The 19,842-nt window shown below is 45.1% G+C and overlaps 1 protein-coding gene across 1 annotated transcript in view; it reads right to left on the bottom strand.

Annotated features, from left to right (window-relative positions):
• LOC308380179 (exostosin-1a) overlaps positions 1-15,105 on the bottom strand; it is a 47,544-nt gene extending 32,439 nt beyond the window's left edge. The window contains exon 1 of the mRNA XM_080857452.1: positions 13,351-15,105. Within this exon, the coding sequence (XP_080713578.1) occupies positions 13,351-14,303 (953 nt within the window). The 5' untranslated portion in view covers positions 14,304-15,105. The remainder of the gene's footprint in view (positions 1-13,350) is intronic.
• Between the last annotated feature and the right edge of the window lie 4,737 nt (positions 15,106-19,842).

The raw sequence follows: 19,842 nt of genomic DNA, 5'->3' as shown, positions 1-19,842 counted from the left end.
CATTTAGAAAAATAGATACATAAAACGCAGGATTTGCCTCTGGTCTTAGCTTTGGTTTAATTCTCCTTGTAGCTTTCAAAACATATTTCATTGTACACCAGGGATAATTGCAAAAAGGCTTGTCATAGTGAGGAGGCGAGCAGTACAGAGCCATGTCAAAAAAATGGCACGCAGGCTCAAGCGGACTCAGGGCGAGGCAATGCATGCCACGGGATGTCATGCCACTCTGCACGCAACTCGGACAAATCAGCTCCCGACTTCCCCCGAGTCTGGCAAAAAAAAAATATTAAAAATAATCGTAATAAATCACCTGTGCTAGACTGCCAAGCACATGCATCATCCTGTCAAGCTGTGCTGGGGAAGAAGCTCAGCAAAAACGAAACAGGACAATGCCCCGTGTCCTCGTCTTCCGGTCACCGCTATACCCGCACGTTCAGCGACTGGGCATGTTCCCTCTGGAGGGAGGAGAGAACACCCACCCAGTGGTGCAGATGGGATTTTTAAACTGGGGGGGACGCTAACATCGCCTTATCAGCTGTGCAGAGTTATTAACTGATGATTGTCGCCTTACGTAGGGAGGGAGAGTGGGGGGGACGGATCGGGGTCAGTATGAATCTGGGGGGGACACGTCCCCAGTGCTATCTGGCCCCTGCGACAGTGGCAGTATGGGGCGACAGTGGTTCAGGAGGTAGAGAAGTTGTTTAGTAATCAGAAGGTTGCTAGTTCGATTCCCACTGTCGAAGCGTCCTTGAGCAAGGCACTGAAACCCTAATAGCTCCTGATGAGCAGTGTGCCATCAGTGTAGATGTAAAATGTATATACAATCTTCTAAGTCGCTTTGGATAAAAGCACCTGATAAATTAGCCTACTTCATGTAAATGTAAATGTAAAGAATGTTCACCAAGGGAGCCCAGGCAAGGAAAGAGAAATTATAAAACACTTTCTTGCTGTTTTATAGTGATCTGTTTGCTTATTTGCTTTACTTAGTCGAATCTAATTAGAGTGTAATTCACCGCAAAGGAGGGTATATTTGTCAAGAAACCACCTTATACAAAACGTAATTAATTCCTTCTACCCAACAATGATACCACTGGATGCACAAAAGTACTCAGCTTACATCAGAATCCATGAGAAACTGGCCATGAACGTAATATGCCTGGAGAACAGTCAATCCAATATAGCCATTGGAAATATAAGCCATATGTCCTGGCTATTGTCAGGCAAATCGTGGGGCTTTGCCAGAGGCTCAGTGCAGCTGTTTGTAATGAATTGAGGATCCTCACATGAGAGGAATACCAAAACAAAAACCAAAGGCTTGTGGTACCCTTTGAAACTCTTCATGTCTCGTTTTAGCCGCGATGGTATCGGGTTTCTGGCCCTCCTCTCCGAGATTTACTACTTCCACGACTGATGAACGACTGGCGAGCTCAGCCAGCTGTTGAGACCCCGCACTCCCATCTACCTCCAGCCCCCCCCCCCCGACACCCCCTGAAGCCCAATAAACCTACGCCGTGAAAAAAGAGACGGCAATCAATGGAGACTTGAGCCGAAGCTGCAGAGTGGCTTTCGGGAAGTGCGAGGGCTGATGCGCGTCGTGTTCCATGGTTCCGGCATGGACTGTGAGCTAGAAGGTGCCTAATTAACCAACAACAATAATAACAACAACAAAAAAAGATGAGGCTTGATACCAAATGCTCAAAAGGAAAAGAAAATAATTGAGGGACTGAACTGAACTAAGGCTAATCAAAATGTTAAGGAGCTGCTATCTTGTAAGAGACCCGACAGGGAGAAGTGTCGAGAGGCACGTCATCTTGTTGCGGCGTCCAATTAGATGTTCTTTTCTCAGTCAGTCCGATGGATTAACAGCAGGCTCCCCATGCAAAACCAACGCCTTGAGGGGATTTAATTGTTTCTGCACGGAAACCAGAGAAAAAGAGGAATGTGTGTCAATTAAAAGACTCCTCCTCAGAGACGACCCGAGACAGCCAATCGCACTCGTCTCCCGAGCAAGACAAAGACAATGGCTGGCACAGTTTGGCATTCCCTGCAGGTAACCATTGTGCATTGTATAAGCACAGCACTGCAAAGTCAGTGGCAAGTACATACAAAATCTCTGCATACGTGGATGTCTGACTACACATTAACAGCCTTAATGTGGTATTACTCCAAGTAAGGATCCAATCACTTAATAAAATCAGCAGCCATCAACTGGGCCCTTGAATAGATTTCCTCACTGAGAGTCTGCTTCTGTTTGACTACTCAACAGTCTATCCACAACTTCCCAAATTCATTTGATGCACAAAGGAGTGAATTTATTTTGTCTTCTTTTGATCCATAACCACAACTAAGAGAAGCCATCTCCAGAAGATCTAAAGGCTCACTCCTCGGTTTCCTGTTCGTCTCCATGCCGCATTAATAGTCCAGGATCGAAGCCTGGCAAGGCAGTCGGGAGTGACGACCCATGTGACAGGCAGTAAATCATGTGTCACTGGCTGTCACTGATGGCTGTGGTGAACACCAGTGACATGCGACAAGAACACATCACGTTTTATCGAAGACTCACATCATCATTTTTTAGGTGCAACAACAGTAAAGGCAAGTAAGTGCTTTTTCTTTTGCCAAGTTCGCAGGTTTCGAAAGGCACAATTCAGACTGGTTGCGTAAAATAAGAGAACGATTAAACAAGATTATCGCAACAGCCATAATAAGACATGTTGTGAAATGTTCCCCCAGACCACGTTCAATTCATACCCGTATTTCCACACCTGTCAAAAACAGTACACAGTAATTTAGTGCGATCAAAGATCCACTATAATTAACTATGACAAATCACCGTCTGCTTCCTCAACATATTTCAACAGGCTGGAGATGTTTACATAGTTACAGTAAGGTGGTTCGTTCAACCCTTCAAAAGTAACAACTGATCTGATTTTCTGAAATGTGGGCTTTTCTGGCTAATATGCCAAAGCTCACTGAAATTGGAGCGGGTTGGGTTTAACCCATTGGATGACACACGGAAGGAGACCAAAGGTCACAAAACAGTTGAACTCCTGTAATGATGAAGTGTTAATGACAACCTTCCACTCCGCACTTAACTCAGTAGAGGCTTAATGCCCAAAGTGAGGCAGAGCGTTTAGCCGAGGCAAGAGGCACTGACCTTTTTGCCTTATTGCCCAGGCCTCTTTAGAGCACCCATTCATCCCCCCTCATCAGGCATGTCCAGGCCTGGCTGTAGCCTCAGTCAGCTCCCAATCACACACACACAAAGACACACACACACACAAAGACACACACACACACACACACACAAAGACACACACACACACAAAGACACACACACACACACACACACACACAAAGACACACACACACACACACACACAAAGACACACACACACAGAGCGTGGGAGGGCTGTGTAAACCACTCTTTGGCATCCTTTTTAACGTCATGTTCTTGTTGCATCAGATCTCGATCAGTCTGTGCCATCAAGCGCGGCTCAAAGAAGCTTTGCCAACTTTCCCATTCCAACTAAGGTGAAACACACACAATATATCAGGTTGAGGGAGTAAGTAAGCTAGTGCTCTCATTTAGGCATGTCTCGAGCAGAACACTCAGAAAACGCCTTGAACATACACACTAATATTAGTTCCAAAGTAACGGTACAAACCCATGCCACCGTTGTGAGCGACTTCCATCGCTTTGAGTGGGCGTGGTGTAGCGTGTGGAAATAGCATACAGTCCAACTGTCAAAGACGACACCAAACAATCTCATTGGCTGCTGCCGGGAAATATCGCTCCTCATTTGCATAAGTTTCAACATGTTCGAATTTTCAACGGACGCGTCGCTCAGATCGCTAATTTACGTCACAATGGATTGGCTCCCATTGAAATGCATTGGGTTTAGAGATCGCGTCGCTCACAACGGTGGCATGGGTTTGCACCGTAAGGGTGAAGGGGGAACAGGTTAGGAGATCATATGACACCAGAAATCATCTGCTTTCTGAATCAGAGGGCAAAGGAAAGACAGCCATTATAAAAAATGCCAATGTCAATACATTGACAGATCACTATATCCTCAATTATGATATGCGAGAGGTAATATGAGGATGCTGACTCACTGATTCAGACTGATACATTCCTGCCTTAAGCCAAAGGATAAATTGTTCTAAAAGCTTACATGCCTCAACAAAATGTCAAGGGGGACGCAAAGACCTTTGAACCAATTACATATGGACATTGCAAGAGGGCTGTTAAGTAAATGTTTCAAACTGGATGAATCATTCCACAAGTACAAATCAGCCCCGGCTATTGTTAAAGCAGTTATGTTAGTTTCTTTGAAATTCCTTTTTAGCTGTAATATATAAAAATGACAAAATATAAAAAATTATAGATTTGTATAGATATTCAGCACAAGCCACTGTTTATGGCAGTGCAGAATGCGGCAAGCAGCATGCGTGAGAGATCATCCGAGCTCCAACCAGGTGGGGGTATGGATCTGAACTGGCATGTTCTTGTGGAAAGCCTCATCTCAAACAGCGACACTCTGTAAACATCATGCTTGGCTATAGGAGGAAGCCACATGTGGGCTTAAAAGTGTTTGCAGAAAGAAACATTTTAGATTATAAAAGGCAACAAATGATTACAGCTAGTCCAACAAATATCCATGTTTCAATGTCGGCTATAGAAGTTTAGGCAAGGCTTCTTCAATATAAAACACAGTTGCCCTGCATGCAACAAATATGCAGTGTACTATAAAGTCTGAACCCATGACAAGGATCTGAGATGCTGAGATGTTTTTTCTTTCTTCATTTAATTAAACACATAGTCACATCCCCTTTCTCTACCTCTAGACTGGGGCACTGGCAGAGCCATGGGCACGGGGAAAATCCAGACCTTGAGAGAGCAGGAGATGATATTTTTTTATTAGGAAACATCTGCTTGCCCTGTTATTAACCTCAACGTTGACTAGAGCAATTTCTGGAGAGCAAAACAAGGATAGCGCAAAGAAACATTCCAAAAACAGAGTCTCAACCCGCGGTGACGTCTTCAATGCAGAGTGATGTGCCAGTTCCACAGAGCACTATAGGGACATCATGAGTCACAATGACTTCCATGGCAACATGTAGCTTACCATGGCAACATGTAGCTTACCATCGCCTTTACTTTAATCTCCCTCAGGAATGTAATGGCAGCTCTGGGCATTAGGCCTACACGTTAACTATTAGCCAATTGTGGCTATCTTTAGGAAACAGGCCGTACGCAGTGAACCACCAAGATGATTTGGTTGAGGGGTGCTCGGCGTCACAACACCTCCAGGCTCCACTTCTTGGGCCGAATCCCCGACAAGCCCCGGGTCTCCGCTCTTAGCCAAGAAGAAAAGGAGAGGCAATCGGCAGGAGCCAGCGGGGATCAAATGCCAGGCCTCCAAACCGAGAGCTCACAGCGTGTTCCTAATTAAGAGCCGCAGCCAGAAGAGAGGAGGAGGAGAGAGAGAGAAAAAGAGAGAGAGAGAGAGAGAGAGAGAGAGGAGAGGCAGACACACAGGAAGGCAAGCTGACGTGAGCTTGCGAGATGTATTTATAGTGTGGATTTAATCCCAGGCACTGGCTAAGCCCTAGTGAGGGGCAAGCCAGTCCCCGTCTCTCCATCCCCCACTGTTCAGACCTGGGTAATTGTGGGTAGCAGTGAAAGTAGCAAGTGGGGTATAGGCATGTCAGACTGGTCACACACACACACACACACACACACACACAGACAAATAGACAAGCACACACACAGACACACACAAACACTCAGAAACACACACAGACACACAGGCACACAAGGGCACACACAGACACACATGGCGGTGGCCATTCAAATAACATGAGATTCAGGTGTAAACTGAAATATGAGGGAGGACAAAGGAGTGTATTTTTTATCCTCATCTCTGTTTCAGTTGAAGCAAACCAATTTGCCGGAGGCCAGTTAAAGCTTGCCAGTCAATCACAACGTGTTCTCCACCAGGACCTCATGTACTCTCACAAAATTCAACTTTGATCCTCAGATCTGCACTCATGTAGAGTGCAGAAGCTGCACTAGGGTAGCACTTTTAGCATTGTTTAAGAAATAAGATTTAATTTGAGGATGTGTACTTCACATAGCCACTACATAAATAAATGTCCATACTAGCATGGGTTGATGAACTGCCTCTGCCTGAATACCTATTTTATTCTGCAAATTACACTAAAAACAGGCTAATTCATTAATAGGCTAGAAACTGCAAAACAGTTTACAGGACACAAATACAGGCAATTTACATTCCACAAGATTCTCTGAAATGATTCCTCTGTACGGTATCTGGTGGTGACACAACAGTCTCGTAAATCTATATCAAGAGCTTAAAGCAAATCCACACTTTAGCAAAAAACAATGTGACCAAATCATTCCGTCAGCAGACCACACAGTTCACAGCACCTGACAATGTACCCATAGCTAAGCAATGATTCCTCTCCGTTCCTCTGGAGTCTTAAACTGAGCCGTGAGCGAACCCCATGTGCCAGCCTCATGGCTCGAGCCGGCGAGGCAGTTTCACGCTCCGCGTTCTGCATGTTAACCGGCCACCCGCTGCCTTCCCCAATGCCAGGCTAAACCTGTGCCGCGTGCCACGCTCGGTTAGTTTCAGCTCCACTCAATCGGACACAGATCCGAGCGAGTCTATATGGGTTTGGGTTTAATGAACAGTTCCAGTGAACGGGCAAACATGCGGTGTTTGATGAAACAACAGACACCCTCAAATTCCTTATTTGTTTTTTTAAAAGGCCTTCGCTCCATACCAGCGCCGACCTGGTCAAACTGATACCACTGGATTAAAATCAGCTGGCATCAATTGGCAACAACAGCATCCAGGTATCACCAGCCCAGTTTTTCAGAGTAAATTCCCCCCAACTGGCAACCCTGTACATAGCCCCCCATCTGGCAACCCTGTGGGTCAGTTGGCAGCACCCGGCACCATCCACATCAAGGTCAAGGAATTAATTTCCACCGGGCACATGTACAGCGAAAGGCTACGCCTCACCGCGGACAGTGTATCCTCTCCAGAACCGCTAAATATAAACGGCGCAACATCACAAGACCATGTCTTGGTGCCCCCGTGAACGTTAGAGAACATTATAGGGCTGACAGATTTATTGGGAATTACGAAGCGGTTTATTGAGCAAACTCTTCCGACTTCCTCGCTTCCCCGCTCACTCCCTGCGAGGGGACTGCGAGGCTGGTGCTTTCCCACCCTTCCCACTGCTCATGCCATCTGGTTTCCAGATTCACAGCTTTCAGCTCCCATTACTTCCGATGGCAGAGCTACACAAACACATAAACCCCAAGATCCGCAAAGGCTCCGGTGCATTCACACCTTGACCAAAACCAAGAAGAGTTGAGTCTCTAATGTTAATCTCATAATGTTACACCATTTCACATCAGTTTGGAATGGTACAGCCATTTTTGGCCAATTCCGTACATTAGACCTACATTTTTAAACTGCTGGCAGTATTGCAACCCATGGCAACAGCTGTTTGCGAACAACCAAACACGTCTGCCTCGCACCCCTGCCGGTCTCCATGAAGATGCAATCCAATCTTGTGAAACCTGCAGTTATTTTTACAACTCTTTAATGTATGGCAAGTATCTCTTTGACTCCACGGGTAAAGCTAAAGGGTGAGTCACTAATTTGGTTCACTTCAGTCACGTACCTAGCAACCAGCCACTATTACATTTTTTTACAAGACTCTGTGCGGAACCTTTTCCCAGCATGTAAAATACCTAATTAGCAACAGCATAATGATGATAAGAAAGCCGATTGCCAAACTCCATGGGAGGCTAGGCAGTTTCCATGAGGTTACCTCATTAATGAAAGGAGATGAACACAGTGCACGCAGATAAAAATCACAAATTCACTCAGTGTGCGCTGGGAAGAAACGAGGCCCTTCCTTAGTACTAGTAGCAAAAAGCAATGTTTTCATTATCCTCCTCTGCATGCAATGAATTCCTCTCTTGTGTAATTGCATTCAAAGCAAGAGGCCTTATTCAAAAGACCCCCCCCCCCCACACACACACACACACAGTTTAGCTTTTGGTCATAGAAACATTGAATTAATTGAGTTGCTACACTGATTTCAGATGTGTGATTGCAAAGTACCCGCAACCATCAAGTCCACCTCAAGGATACAGGAGTGTTTGGTTTTCTGGAAGCAAGTGGGAATATGCCGGCAGCTAAATAAGACCGGAGCATTCTCTGCTCAGAGCCGTCAAGGGGCAACATGGGCACACACACACACACACACACACACACACACACACACACACACACACACACACACACACACACCTAAATAAGACCGGAGCCTTTCTGAAGCTCAGAGCCATCAAGGGGCCACATGGGAGTTTCCGAACGCTAGAATTCTCTGGCATGGGCTTAGGCTTGAAACAGATCTCCAAATCGTCTTGTATCAGTGACTAAAAGATGAAGACGAGCATGGCAGACGCGCGGGGAAACCCTTACATTTTCAAACCAAGGTAAACAAACACCACACCCAGCTCTTCGGATGTCCAGAGCAGGACTTGCAGGAACCATAATTCACATGGAGTGCTGTGCTCTTAAGAGGGCTCTATAATGTTCAAGAGAATACACGGATCTGTGTGGTATAGTTCTGATAACGAGACAGTGAGGGGTGAAGGCTGAATCCTCGTTTCCTCAGGGTTTTCTGCACACTACTTATAAAACCTACCGATCAGCTTGGTGATCATTACACTGAACCAGACTCAACTGAACAGGCCAGAGCTGGTTTTCTGGCCAAGCACAAGTCTAGGTGATCTGAGGCCTCGTACAGATACGGCTTAATATCTCCACAGTGCCCATTGTTCTACATCTAATTATTTCAGGTGGATGTTTCTACCAAGTAACTTGCAGTCTTCTGAAACGCCTGAAGTTACTTTAGACTGATCGCGGCTGAGACCAGATCATGGCATTAGGCTCTTAAAAATGAAGATGTAGGCCTATCTGGTTAAAGATTGCCTCTTGATCAGGAAATTTCAGTCAAATCAGGGGAACACCACCACCAGGCATGCAAGATGTTTTGCACGTTTGCTCCGGGTGAAGAGCTTGTTAGTTTTAGGGCGGCTGATGTTTTCAGTGCCTGAATGCGGACCATCACAACTTCCTTGTTGTTAGTGACCGAGCAAAGGGGGATTTGGACACACAATGGATTGCGGAGAGGGGAAAAAAACTATTACTTCCACCTAGTTAAACCACAGACTGCACTGTCTAGCCCATGCCGCTACCGATTTAGCTTATCCAACAATTGTGGAGAGACACCACATTTTGACATTAAAACAGTGCCTCTGCAATATTTACATTTTGGCTTCATTATCCAGTGTTTGGCAGGTACACAGCGGAGGCTTTGCAACGTTCAATATTCACGTGCTCGCAGAGCCAGAGCAAGGGTAGTTAACTCGGTGTGCGGGTTAGGAAACCTCCTTGCAAGGGATCGGGGGCCAGTTAATGTGATTAGGACCGTTAATAGGGCCAAACTCAAGTGCAAATCCCCCTGTTACGTAATGCAACAGGCAATGACTTCCGCAGTGACCGAACACAACTTGTATGGCTCTTTACCATGAGGAGCACTTTGAGAACTACTGAGAAAACATCATTAAAAAAAGGCTACATCAGAAGACACATGTCTTTTGAACTGCATTTTCTAGGGGACAAGTAATTGGCATATTTCAGCGACTGTGCAGAGAAATTTAAATAGAATTACTAATGTATCTCCAGTTCATTTGATATTGGCTACATGACCCACTTACAGTCTATGGAGCAGCAAGCCACCACCAGAATGTGCTGGCGTGTATACTGCAGGCTCGCCTATGCCATCTAATAGGCCACATTAGAGGGAATTTCTAAGTCTTGAGCCAGTATTGAAGTGTGTTCTGGCTTATCATTATTACATCTGACCCACACCATCAATTTGCTGTGGTGCAATTTTTCAGTCATAACCACCATATCATTTTTCAATCTACAAGACCAACCCTGCAAGCCTATAAAAAAAAATCCTTGTGTGACAAATTCAGGGAAGCCATAAATGAATCATAAAGCAGCATTCGCCTGAAGGGGAAACTAGGTTAGAGAGGACCTTAAACATTAAGAGTAATTACATAGCCAGCCACTCACCGGTTCTCTCTTCTTTTGTATTCCACGGTTTACCATACAAGGCAATGCTGACCTGTTCAGATGCCAAAGCAGATCAAGGCTAACTAGGTGTGAAGTGTACACTGAATATTAAAACAAAGTCACAACAGCGCATCCTTGGACCGCCCTCAAAGCAGTTCTACGAGTCTGACTTCACTCCACTGTCTCTCCAAGACATTCAAGTTTTTCAATGTCAGTTTGTTTGCCCATCAACAACACTGGTGTCTCTAGTTCACATTATGTCCTTGTGCCGTTGACAGAACCACCACATTTTTTGAGCGGTCTTCAAAAGGTCTTCATTCTGATTGGACCACATAAACGACCTATGGAGATTTTCTCTCAATGAATATGCATCATTGCAAACGCAGTTCAGAGACGAGGGTGAGCAGACAATCTGGCGGAGCTATAAATTAGGCATGAGCGAAGTGTGAAATAAAGGGGAAGAAAACAAGATTAAAATGCTGTGGATCATTCATTAACTCACTCCACAGCCACAGGCTTTTTTTAAAGTTATGTTTAACAACTTCCTGCGACCAACCAGGCCGCCAACTTCCTGCAACCAACCAGACAGACACCAGGCCACCAACTTCCTGCAACCAACCAGACAGACACCAGGCCGCCAACTTCCTGCATCCAACCAGGCCACCAACTTCCTGCATCCAACCAGACCTACTGCCTCTGAACCTGCACTGCCAAAACATGAGAGGATTTAGGCCATGTCCACAGGCAGACCTGCGTGGCCTTTTGACCCCTTTATTATTCTACAGCGCTCACAAAACATAGCTTAATATATGCATATATTTTGTCAGCTCTTGACAGACACGTCCACTGCCCCGATACTGCAATTACTGCCTGTCTACAAGAGCATAAACTGGGTGTCACAAGACTTTAATGTGTAGTAATCTGTGTGTGTGTACGCTACTTTAGAGGAAGGCAGCATCTGCTGCGTACTCAGACATGATCGTAAAACTAATACACACACCTTTTCGTTACCCACAATTCAGACAAACACAGTCAGCATCTCAGAACAAACACTGGTGGAGGGGCTTCCTTTGAAGACACACTACTTCTGCACAGCTCAGCAGCGCACATAGTGCAAATTACACCCTTTCATTTTTCCTCCAAATTCCAGGTTGTCACTTGAGCACTTCTGTTAGGCGCAGGCGAGGTGTTCCGACAACATTTTCACTTAGCACCGAGCTACGCTAACATTCCACACGTGTTAAACCATCTGCAGAACATTTTAACTCGCAAGATGATGACCCGCCTGTCAGCCAAATGGCCGTTTGATTCATAGTTTCAGTGGGCGTCATGGAAACCACTGGAAACTTAAGACCAAGCGTGATGCCTTGTGGCAACTGGCCTGACCCTCTTGACAGGCCTGCCTTTGTCCTGCAGGGAAAATTAAATAAATAAGTAACAAATCTGGCAACCCGAGGTCACACAGCATGGCAACTCTGCCAAACAACCAAAACATCCGAAAACACCCAACCGCATCGCCATGACGATGGCACGCAATGTCTCGCATGGCACGCAAGCCCCCCCCCCCCCCCCCCCCGCTCTCACCATAAGGGAAGGGGCAGACGGAAAAGGTCAAAAGGTCGAGCCACCCCCGCCACAAAGTTCACGCAGGACACAGGCGCACTGAGGGGCACTGCAGTAGGGTCTGGGAAACGCCTGTTCAAACAGGGGGAAGGCCTCTTTCCCGCACTGGCACCAGGGCCTTTGTTCGGCCTAATCCCTCGCAGAGCTCCTGTGCGACACACACAGCGCCCCACCGTCGCCAGTGACAACACGCTGCGGCCCCAGGGCCACTGAGCTCAGCCGCGCAAACAAGAGATGGCCGATGTGTTGGGGGACTCCACTCTGCTCTCTCCCCTTTCCCTACCCTGCCCTCATCCGCCACATGGCCAGGGGCGCAGATAGCACTGGGGACAGAGGGGGGGCACATGTCCCCCCCCCAGATTCATAGTGACCCAGATCCATCCCCACCATTCTCCCTACGTAAGGTGACTAGCATCAGTTAATAACTCCGCACAGCTGATTAGGCGATGATAGCGTGCCCCCCCAGTTATAAAATCCCATCTGCACCGCTGCCCATGGCTGCTTTTAAAAGGGAAGACGGATGAGGGGATTGTGGAGGCTCCCGTAGAGGAAGCATGTCCGGGAACTCCAGAACTGAATCCCTGTGCAAGGAAGCCTTGAATTTCTCCAACTTCATTATTCCAAAAGTCGAATAGTCATTGAAGACATTTTCTTTAAAAGCGAAATATTAAGAGGCATGACTTCACAGAGGGCAAGTAACCTCCCATGCCTACAGAGTGGGCCACAGAGGTGTACATAAACAAATCACACATCCCCTGGCACTGAAAGGCAGAAAGTTAAACTTCCTGGACCACAGAGAATGGACATGCCGTACAGTACCTGCAGTGGCTGACAGATTCCAATTTATGGTGGGCCACATTGAAAGCTTCCATGTTTTCAGCACTGATATCACAATAACAAGTTCCTTGAGTTTCTATCATTGCTTCTCCCTGCCCTCCTAACCCTCCTAATAGCCTAGCTATTCATCTCAATCATTTTAAAACAAACCCCAATGGCAAACACAATTCATCTCAGGAGCATCTGAGGTAAGCTGGTAATGTGGGAACACAGAACACTATACAAACTCAATCTAGTGCCCGGTTAAAAGGCTTCCTGAATGTGAATGATCTTCATTAACGTGTGATGCAATTTCATGCCCCGACCACAGTGCCACTTGTTTTCTTCCAAATCGCATTACAGTAAACTCAAAAACAGAAGTCACCCTCGATGTCTTGTGACTGCGCACGGCTGTTTGTCACACAATGCCTGTAGATGAAAGCCTGGGTCACTGACTGAGCCCCCTTTGACAGGGCAGTGGACAGAGCAGAGGCTTTGCAGAAAAGCTAACATAAGTCAGCCATATATATACATACACACACACACACACACACACATTCACAAATAAACCATGAGTCATTTTACTGTGGCCCAACATGTGTAATATGAGTGGCATGTGCACAGCTGGCTGTGAGCACTGAGAATCAGACAGGTTCACCTGTTGTACCTGGTGTTACAGGGGGGCTGCAGAACTTTAAGTTTCACTTACTTGTCATACTCAGCGTTGTCCTTGTCACAGCGGGCGTCCTTGTGCTTCTGCCAGTCTTTGCCATGTTTGCATGTGGTGAGAAGCACCACGTCCTCCGAGTTGTGGACGTGATACAGCGCGTTCCTGGTGTCCGAACCGATGCCTGTGAGGTACCTTTTACCCTTGAACACCAGCACATATTTCCTAAAAGGTGGTATGTTATTGTATTTTAAATACCCCCTATCCCCTCCGGTCCTTGGGTGATCTTTAGAGAACAGAGGAATGGACACGTCGAAGTTGGGTCTGAAGTTCTCCGTGCTGATGCTGGCCTTGGCAAGCATGGCCTCGCCAATATCGAAACCCAAATCCTCCGTGTAGTCCGGCCATGTCCCCGAGTACAAGTTAAATATGAGATGGTTACGACCATTATTCCAAAAATGCAAGTTCTGGATCTTTGATTTCAGGTTGTGCACGTACTGAGGAGACAGCTGGTCCCTATCCAAAGTGTCCAGGTTCAAAACAAACAAACAAGCTTGTCCCGGGTCTGACGTGTAGAACCTGGAACTTTCAATGGAGGAGATAATGTTTTGGTAACTTTCTGATATTTTCTCACCCTTCTGCTGCGGGTAAACGTAAACTTTAAAGCCATTCTTTTTACAAAGAGAAAAATCAAAGCAGGAGTCCATACGACATCGCTTGCCCCTGTAGACCCCGGAATTGCCATCCCTCTTCTGCCTTGGCGACATGTGAACGTTGTAATCCTCGGTCTCCGACTGATCCCAAGGAATGAACGGCTGCAGGGGGTCCGAAAAGTGAGGCCAGTGCGGACTTGCGTGATATCCACTGCGGCTCCGGTCATCACGCCGGTTCTGGTTTCTCCTTGACGCCGGGAGCTGCACCACTCCAAAGTAAAACAGTAAAACGACACATGTGCAGGCAGAGAATAGAATTAGATACCGTTTTTTGGCTTGCATGGGTCCTTTGATCCGGGTCACTGTGTTCACTGATGAATCCAAAGCGCCCTGAAGTTTCTCTCTCACCACCTCCAACTACAGAGCTCCGCCATCTTCCACCAGCCTGCAAGGATTTTGATCTCGCGTCTTCCACCTTCTTATTCCGTTCCAAAATCCAGCGCATGTGGGCGACTTCTGTAGATCACCTACACCTCCGCTCCTCGGTTTTGTTTTATGATGTCTCAAGCAGCCTGTAGTTAGACTATCTTCATCGGCTGACAAGTCAAGGAAGACCTGACTGTCCCCCAAAATGTTTACAAGTAATACGTTTTGACCATTGTTCCATCTCACTCACCTGGGGAGTTGCAATGGTAGCTAATATTAAATACCTGTACTCTCGCTAGCTATCGTTATAGTGAAGAGTTGCTGCCCAGTAGACTACAACAGTAACTGGATAAAGGAAACCTAAACAAATCAGCCAAGAGTTCACCGCGATTCGTACTTCAATAGTGTAGAGTTTATCATCCAGAGGTCATGTTGATGGTTTAGTCCAGTGCTGCAAATTCGTTTTCCGCCGTTTTTGCAAAAGCGGTCAGGTTACACTCTAACTATAATGATCTAGCCAGACAAATCCCTGCATTTCTAAACATCATAAGATTCCCTTCATCTAGACAAGCGCACCTTTAGTTCCATTTCTATTCCTCAAGTTAGGCTCTATGTCTGTTACAAGTAAACAATCTTACAGTCTCATAAATCGTCCAAAACCGTTGATAACCATGTCCATTTGTATTCGATGACACGAAATAGTATTTGACAGGGACGATCTCTACTCCAAACCCTAATCTGGAGAGTCTGTCCGCTTGCTCCGATTGTTTCACCCTGGCATTCCAATCCCCACACGACGGCTACAGAAATGACGTCCTTCCTTGGCGTATCAGGGGTTCCTATTGGTTTTCGTCATATCCGTAAAAGGCGGGGCTTCTGCTGCACCCATTCACAATCCCCGCTGGTCACATGTGATTTAAAGCAACAATGCACCACATGATCGAATACACCATCTCTCCACTTGGCCAACATGTCAGCATGCTTCTTTACACAGGGCGTTTGTGCAACATTTAAATTTAAATTAAAAAATATTAGGTATACTATAATAATATTATTTAATAATGCCAAATTGATCTGAAAATTACTCTAAACTGTCATCACATGAAACGTTCACACTTGACTTACTGTCAAGACCATTCATTACATTTTAAAGTTAAGAAAACATAGAATTTGAAACTCGCTGTAATGCACACTGGGCATTCATGTGAGTCCTAGTTATTTTTTCTGTCGGATTAATCCATGAAAACACTCAGACACACACACACACATGGAGGGCTCACATTTCAAAAGATGTGAGGCTTATGCAGAAGGCTTATGTGTTAGAAAGACACTTGTTTGAAAATGACCTTGTTGCATAATTAAGGACATCATCATACAATAATAGTCAGTTCTGCATTTAAAACAAATAATATTAAATAAATGATCAAAGTGTGATTATAACTGTGTTAAAAGAAACTCATTATTAGATCGTATTTAGATTCTTCTTTATAATAGGGAATTTGAGACTGGGAGGCTTCCCATTACCAACAGATGAGTGCATCCCAGGTTTGCTTGGAACGTTCCACTTAGACAGCGCTTAAGAAATTAGGGCCCAGTAGGCTAGAGAGACATACTGCAGCCGCTGCTCCAAAGGCCCCGCACACACACACACACACACACACACACACAGACACACAGACACACAGACACACAGACACACAAACACACTGCAGCCACGGCTCCAAAGGCCCCACACACACACACACACACACACACACACACACACACACACACACACACACACACACACACACACACACACTGCAGCCGCTGCTCCAAAGGCCCCGTCTTCAGACCTGTTTTCACAGCTGCCGGCATCTGAGAGACTAGGAGTGATTTTGCAGGACAGGATTGGAGAGCGGGCAAGGAGGAATTCCAGGCGACGTTCCTCGGAAGCTGTGCAGCCATATCCCCACACAGCAGCTACTACGGGCCAGCGATCAAAGCGTGGGCCTCTCCTCCTCAACTTTCAATCCAACATTCCTCACATCCTCCCTCCCTCCCTTTATCCATTCACTTCTTCTTCTCTTTTTTCTTTCTTTCTATCTTTCTTTTCTTTCTTTCTGGCTGTGTTTCTTTATACGGACATCATGACTGAAGTGTTGCCAAACTAACTGAAAAAGGTTGCGTGAAGCCGCCAACTCGTGTTTAAAGACAATATGTAAGTATAACAAAATATTAACAGTAGATCTGTCTGATATAGTCGATTTAATATAGTTAGCCATGTGCTAATTTATACTGATGTGAATGTGTGCCACTTGGATTTCACAACACATTTGTCCATTTTTGGCAAGTGTGCAATTACATGTATCACGCTGAGAAAGAACAAGGAAGGCTGTGATCAAATACACATGAGTAGCTACTGGGAAAAGATCTCCAGATTATCATAGCAGAGGCAAAATAGCATTGTGGGACACAACCGTTGGGGGAAACAGAACTACATTTCATGGGTATGTCAATATGATCCACAACACATCCAACAACATTGATCAATGCTTTCCATGGAAAGGTCAGATGTGTTTGTGTCTATCCACTTACAAACATCCACACCATCAATGTTTAAGTCTATACACAAGAAACTGGAGACTTTGATTTGGACACAGCCATTGCTTTATATTTTACCGGACTGACTCAGAATCTAGCTAATTTAATTTTAAAGGAGCAAACATTTTACGAGGGAAGAATACTGATTCAATTAGTAGCAATTACCATGCATAATGAATTACGCTGTTTGAGTTCGACCCTTTGAGGCCCACAGATGCTCAACAGAGCCTGGTTCTACACTCCTGGTGTGAAAATCAGTCAGTAAAGACCTATTTTTCAAAAAGCGTTTTATAAAGCACTAGGGGTACAATGCTACTTAGCTTATCACAACATTAAAACAACATTTCTGGTTTCTCACCCTGGTATTGCCCTTCATTTCTAATTGAGTTGTTAGTACATGCTCTGGGGGATGTTATTTTTTAAACTTGAATCACTTCCATCAAAAGCCTCCCTCTCTTCCTCTAAATAGAACCCAGCACATACTGTAGATTGCCCATGGCTCAGAATTCCACTCTTACTGAGAAACTAGACAGTGCTAGTTTTATATTTTTTTTCAAACACATGTAATAACCTGAGCTTTATGTCTGAAAAAAAAAGACATCATAGAACTAAAAACTGTCATTCGTATTTGGTATTGGCAGAAGGTATTTCACTATAATTGAAATTTGAATACAGGTCTAGATAAGAAGCAGATTTTTTTTTAAATGTCACATTAGGTTGGACGTCTTCACTGATAACCGAGGTGATACTCTGTCATTCCAGGAATGTCTTCAGAAGATGTTTATGGCAACCCGAGAAGCTCTGGCGGTGGCACAATATCCTAAAAGCAGGCTGCATTCCAACTGCCATATCAACAGCCTGACAGCGCTATATCAGGTATAATTTGACATATGGCAAGTCACTGAATATATTGCCTTGAGTTTGATACCGCAGCTGACAAATTAAAAGTGACTTCTTCCACTATTCTAATCCATCTTCGGCTCAACCTGACTTTTATGACCAAACCGTTTGACAAGCTCTGTGCAGGAGATTATAACATGAGGACTGTTGCTTTAGAGAAACACATTTTTTAAGGAGATTAAATAATCTGCAGCTTTACCCTGCAATTGCATATGAACACAAAGAGGAAGTAAAACCACGACTACCAGTTGAGCCTTACCCTGACTTGTGCAGGTTTTGTCAGACATATTTGTTGACGTTGCTTTTCTGTTCTCTTCCAGGAACAATTGGTGGTAAAGAGGAGAGGAACCGTCTCATCTCTCCACTTATCGAGTCCTCTTCCGTATACTCACCTGGTTGATTTAGCACGACGAAGATAAAGCGGCAATGTGAAATCACAACAGCAGGTACCGCTCACACTCAATGGTTCACTTTAGAATTCAATGATATTCATAGGAACCACGAAACATATTCCAGCTGAGAAGCCAAAAGCGGCAGCCTATAGCTGAGAATGAAACAAACTGCTTGTGAAGTTTTTGACAGGGTATTGTTTATTTGAATTTAGATTAATTCTCTCTCTCTCTCTCTCTCTCGGCCGGGTGCTCCTTCTGCCTCATTTACTGCAAGGCCAAAGCACAAGATGAAATCAGCCCCTTTTTTTCACCAGATGCTTTTCCAGTTCCAAGCCCCTGGAGGAGAAATGTGTGTAACAGAACTGAAACAGAGGGGCGAATTTAAAGGAGGGAAGCTCCACGGTGGCTATACTGTCTTTGCTGCAAAGATAAAAAAAAAAGAATGTTGTGCAGAAATGTCAAAGGGCAGTATTATACCATGCATATTTATTTTCTTTCAGGTGGTGAATTAATCATTTACAGCCTGCTACACACATGTCATAGGAAAGAGTCGTATCGGAGAAATCAAAATTCCTGGCAACTGTGTCTCCTCAGCATTTGTAATCTGGTGGAGAGAGAGAGAGATAGATAGGGAGAGAGAGAGAGTGAGAGAGGTGAAGGGAGAACAGGCTCCTGCTTGTAGCGACTGCATTGACATGACTGATGGAAAAACAGATAGAGAGAAGAATCTGCTGTCTGTTGGATCTGTCAGGCCCCTCTAAAATCGTTGCCAAGCCAGGAAACCATAAAATGGGGGGGGGGGGGGGGGGCAATGTTGGAATTGAAGCACGCCAAGGGAAATGTTATTTGTTTTTCTTTTGTATCTGAAGGACAGGGAAATCAATCATTTGAATGAATTCCGCCTGGCTAGCGAATGAGTCATGGAGGTTTCTTATCACCTGAGGATGCTTAAACACGGAGGGAAACATTCCGTTCATGCCACTGTCACCTACATCAAGCGCATCCATCATGTGACCTATCCCTGCACTTTAAAACACAAGACTGCCCCCTGTCACACAAGGGATTTACCTTTTTGCCACCAAAATGACCTACGGTATCTGTGAGGGCCTAGGGTCACCTCATAAATCTGGTTAAATTGAACACTATCTGGTCAAAGCATGTCTCAGCGGTATCTGTGGAGATCTGTTTAGGCCAAGCCATCACTGACAGCGTTAACAAGTACAGAAAGACTTACATCCATGGTTTTTGTACTGGAAAACATGTATTTAGCATAGTATTTTGTCAATGTTATTTTATTTAGTGACCAGATTCATTTATTTAATGAGGAATGTCATTATTTTCAAAACTCTGCAACTAATTAAAAAAGATTCCAAAAGAGCATTGAAGGATATTCATCTTATTGGATCAAGTCCAAAATATATATTCTGCTGTAGTCTCCTCAACCGCATACAAGCAGAAGCAATGTAGTTCTTGCTAACATCCATTCCACCCTGTAAAATGTAAGCACTCCCGGACTCTCACTCCACAGTTGCACAGGGGCAAATCCATTCTGCAGTCTTGTAGGGGTAACTCTCCTTGGC

This window comes from Sprattus sprattus (genome assembly GCF_963457725.1).
Source record: "Sprattus sprattus genome assembly, chromosome: 19".
Taxonomy (NCBI): domain Eukaryota; kingdom Metazoa; phylum Chordata; class Actinopteri; order Clupeiformes; family Clupeidae; genus Sprattus; species Sprattus sprattus.
This window is presented reverse-complemented; position numbering and strand designations above follow the sequence as displayed.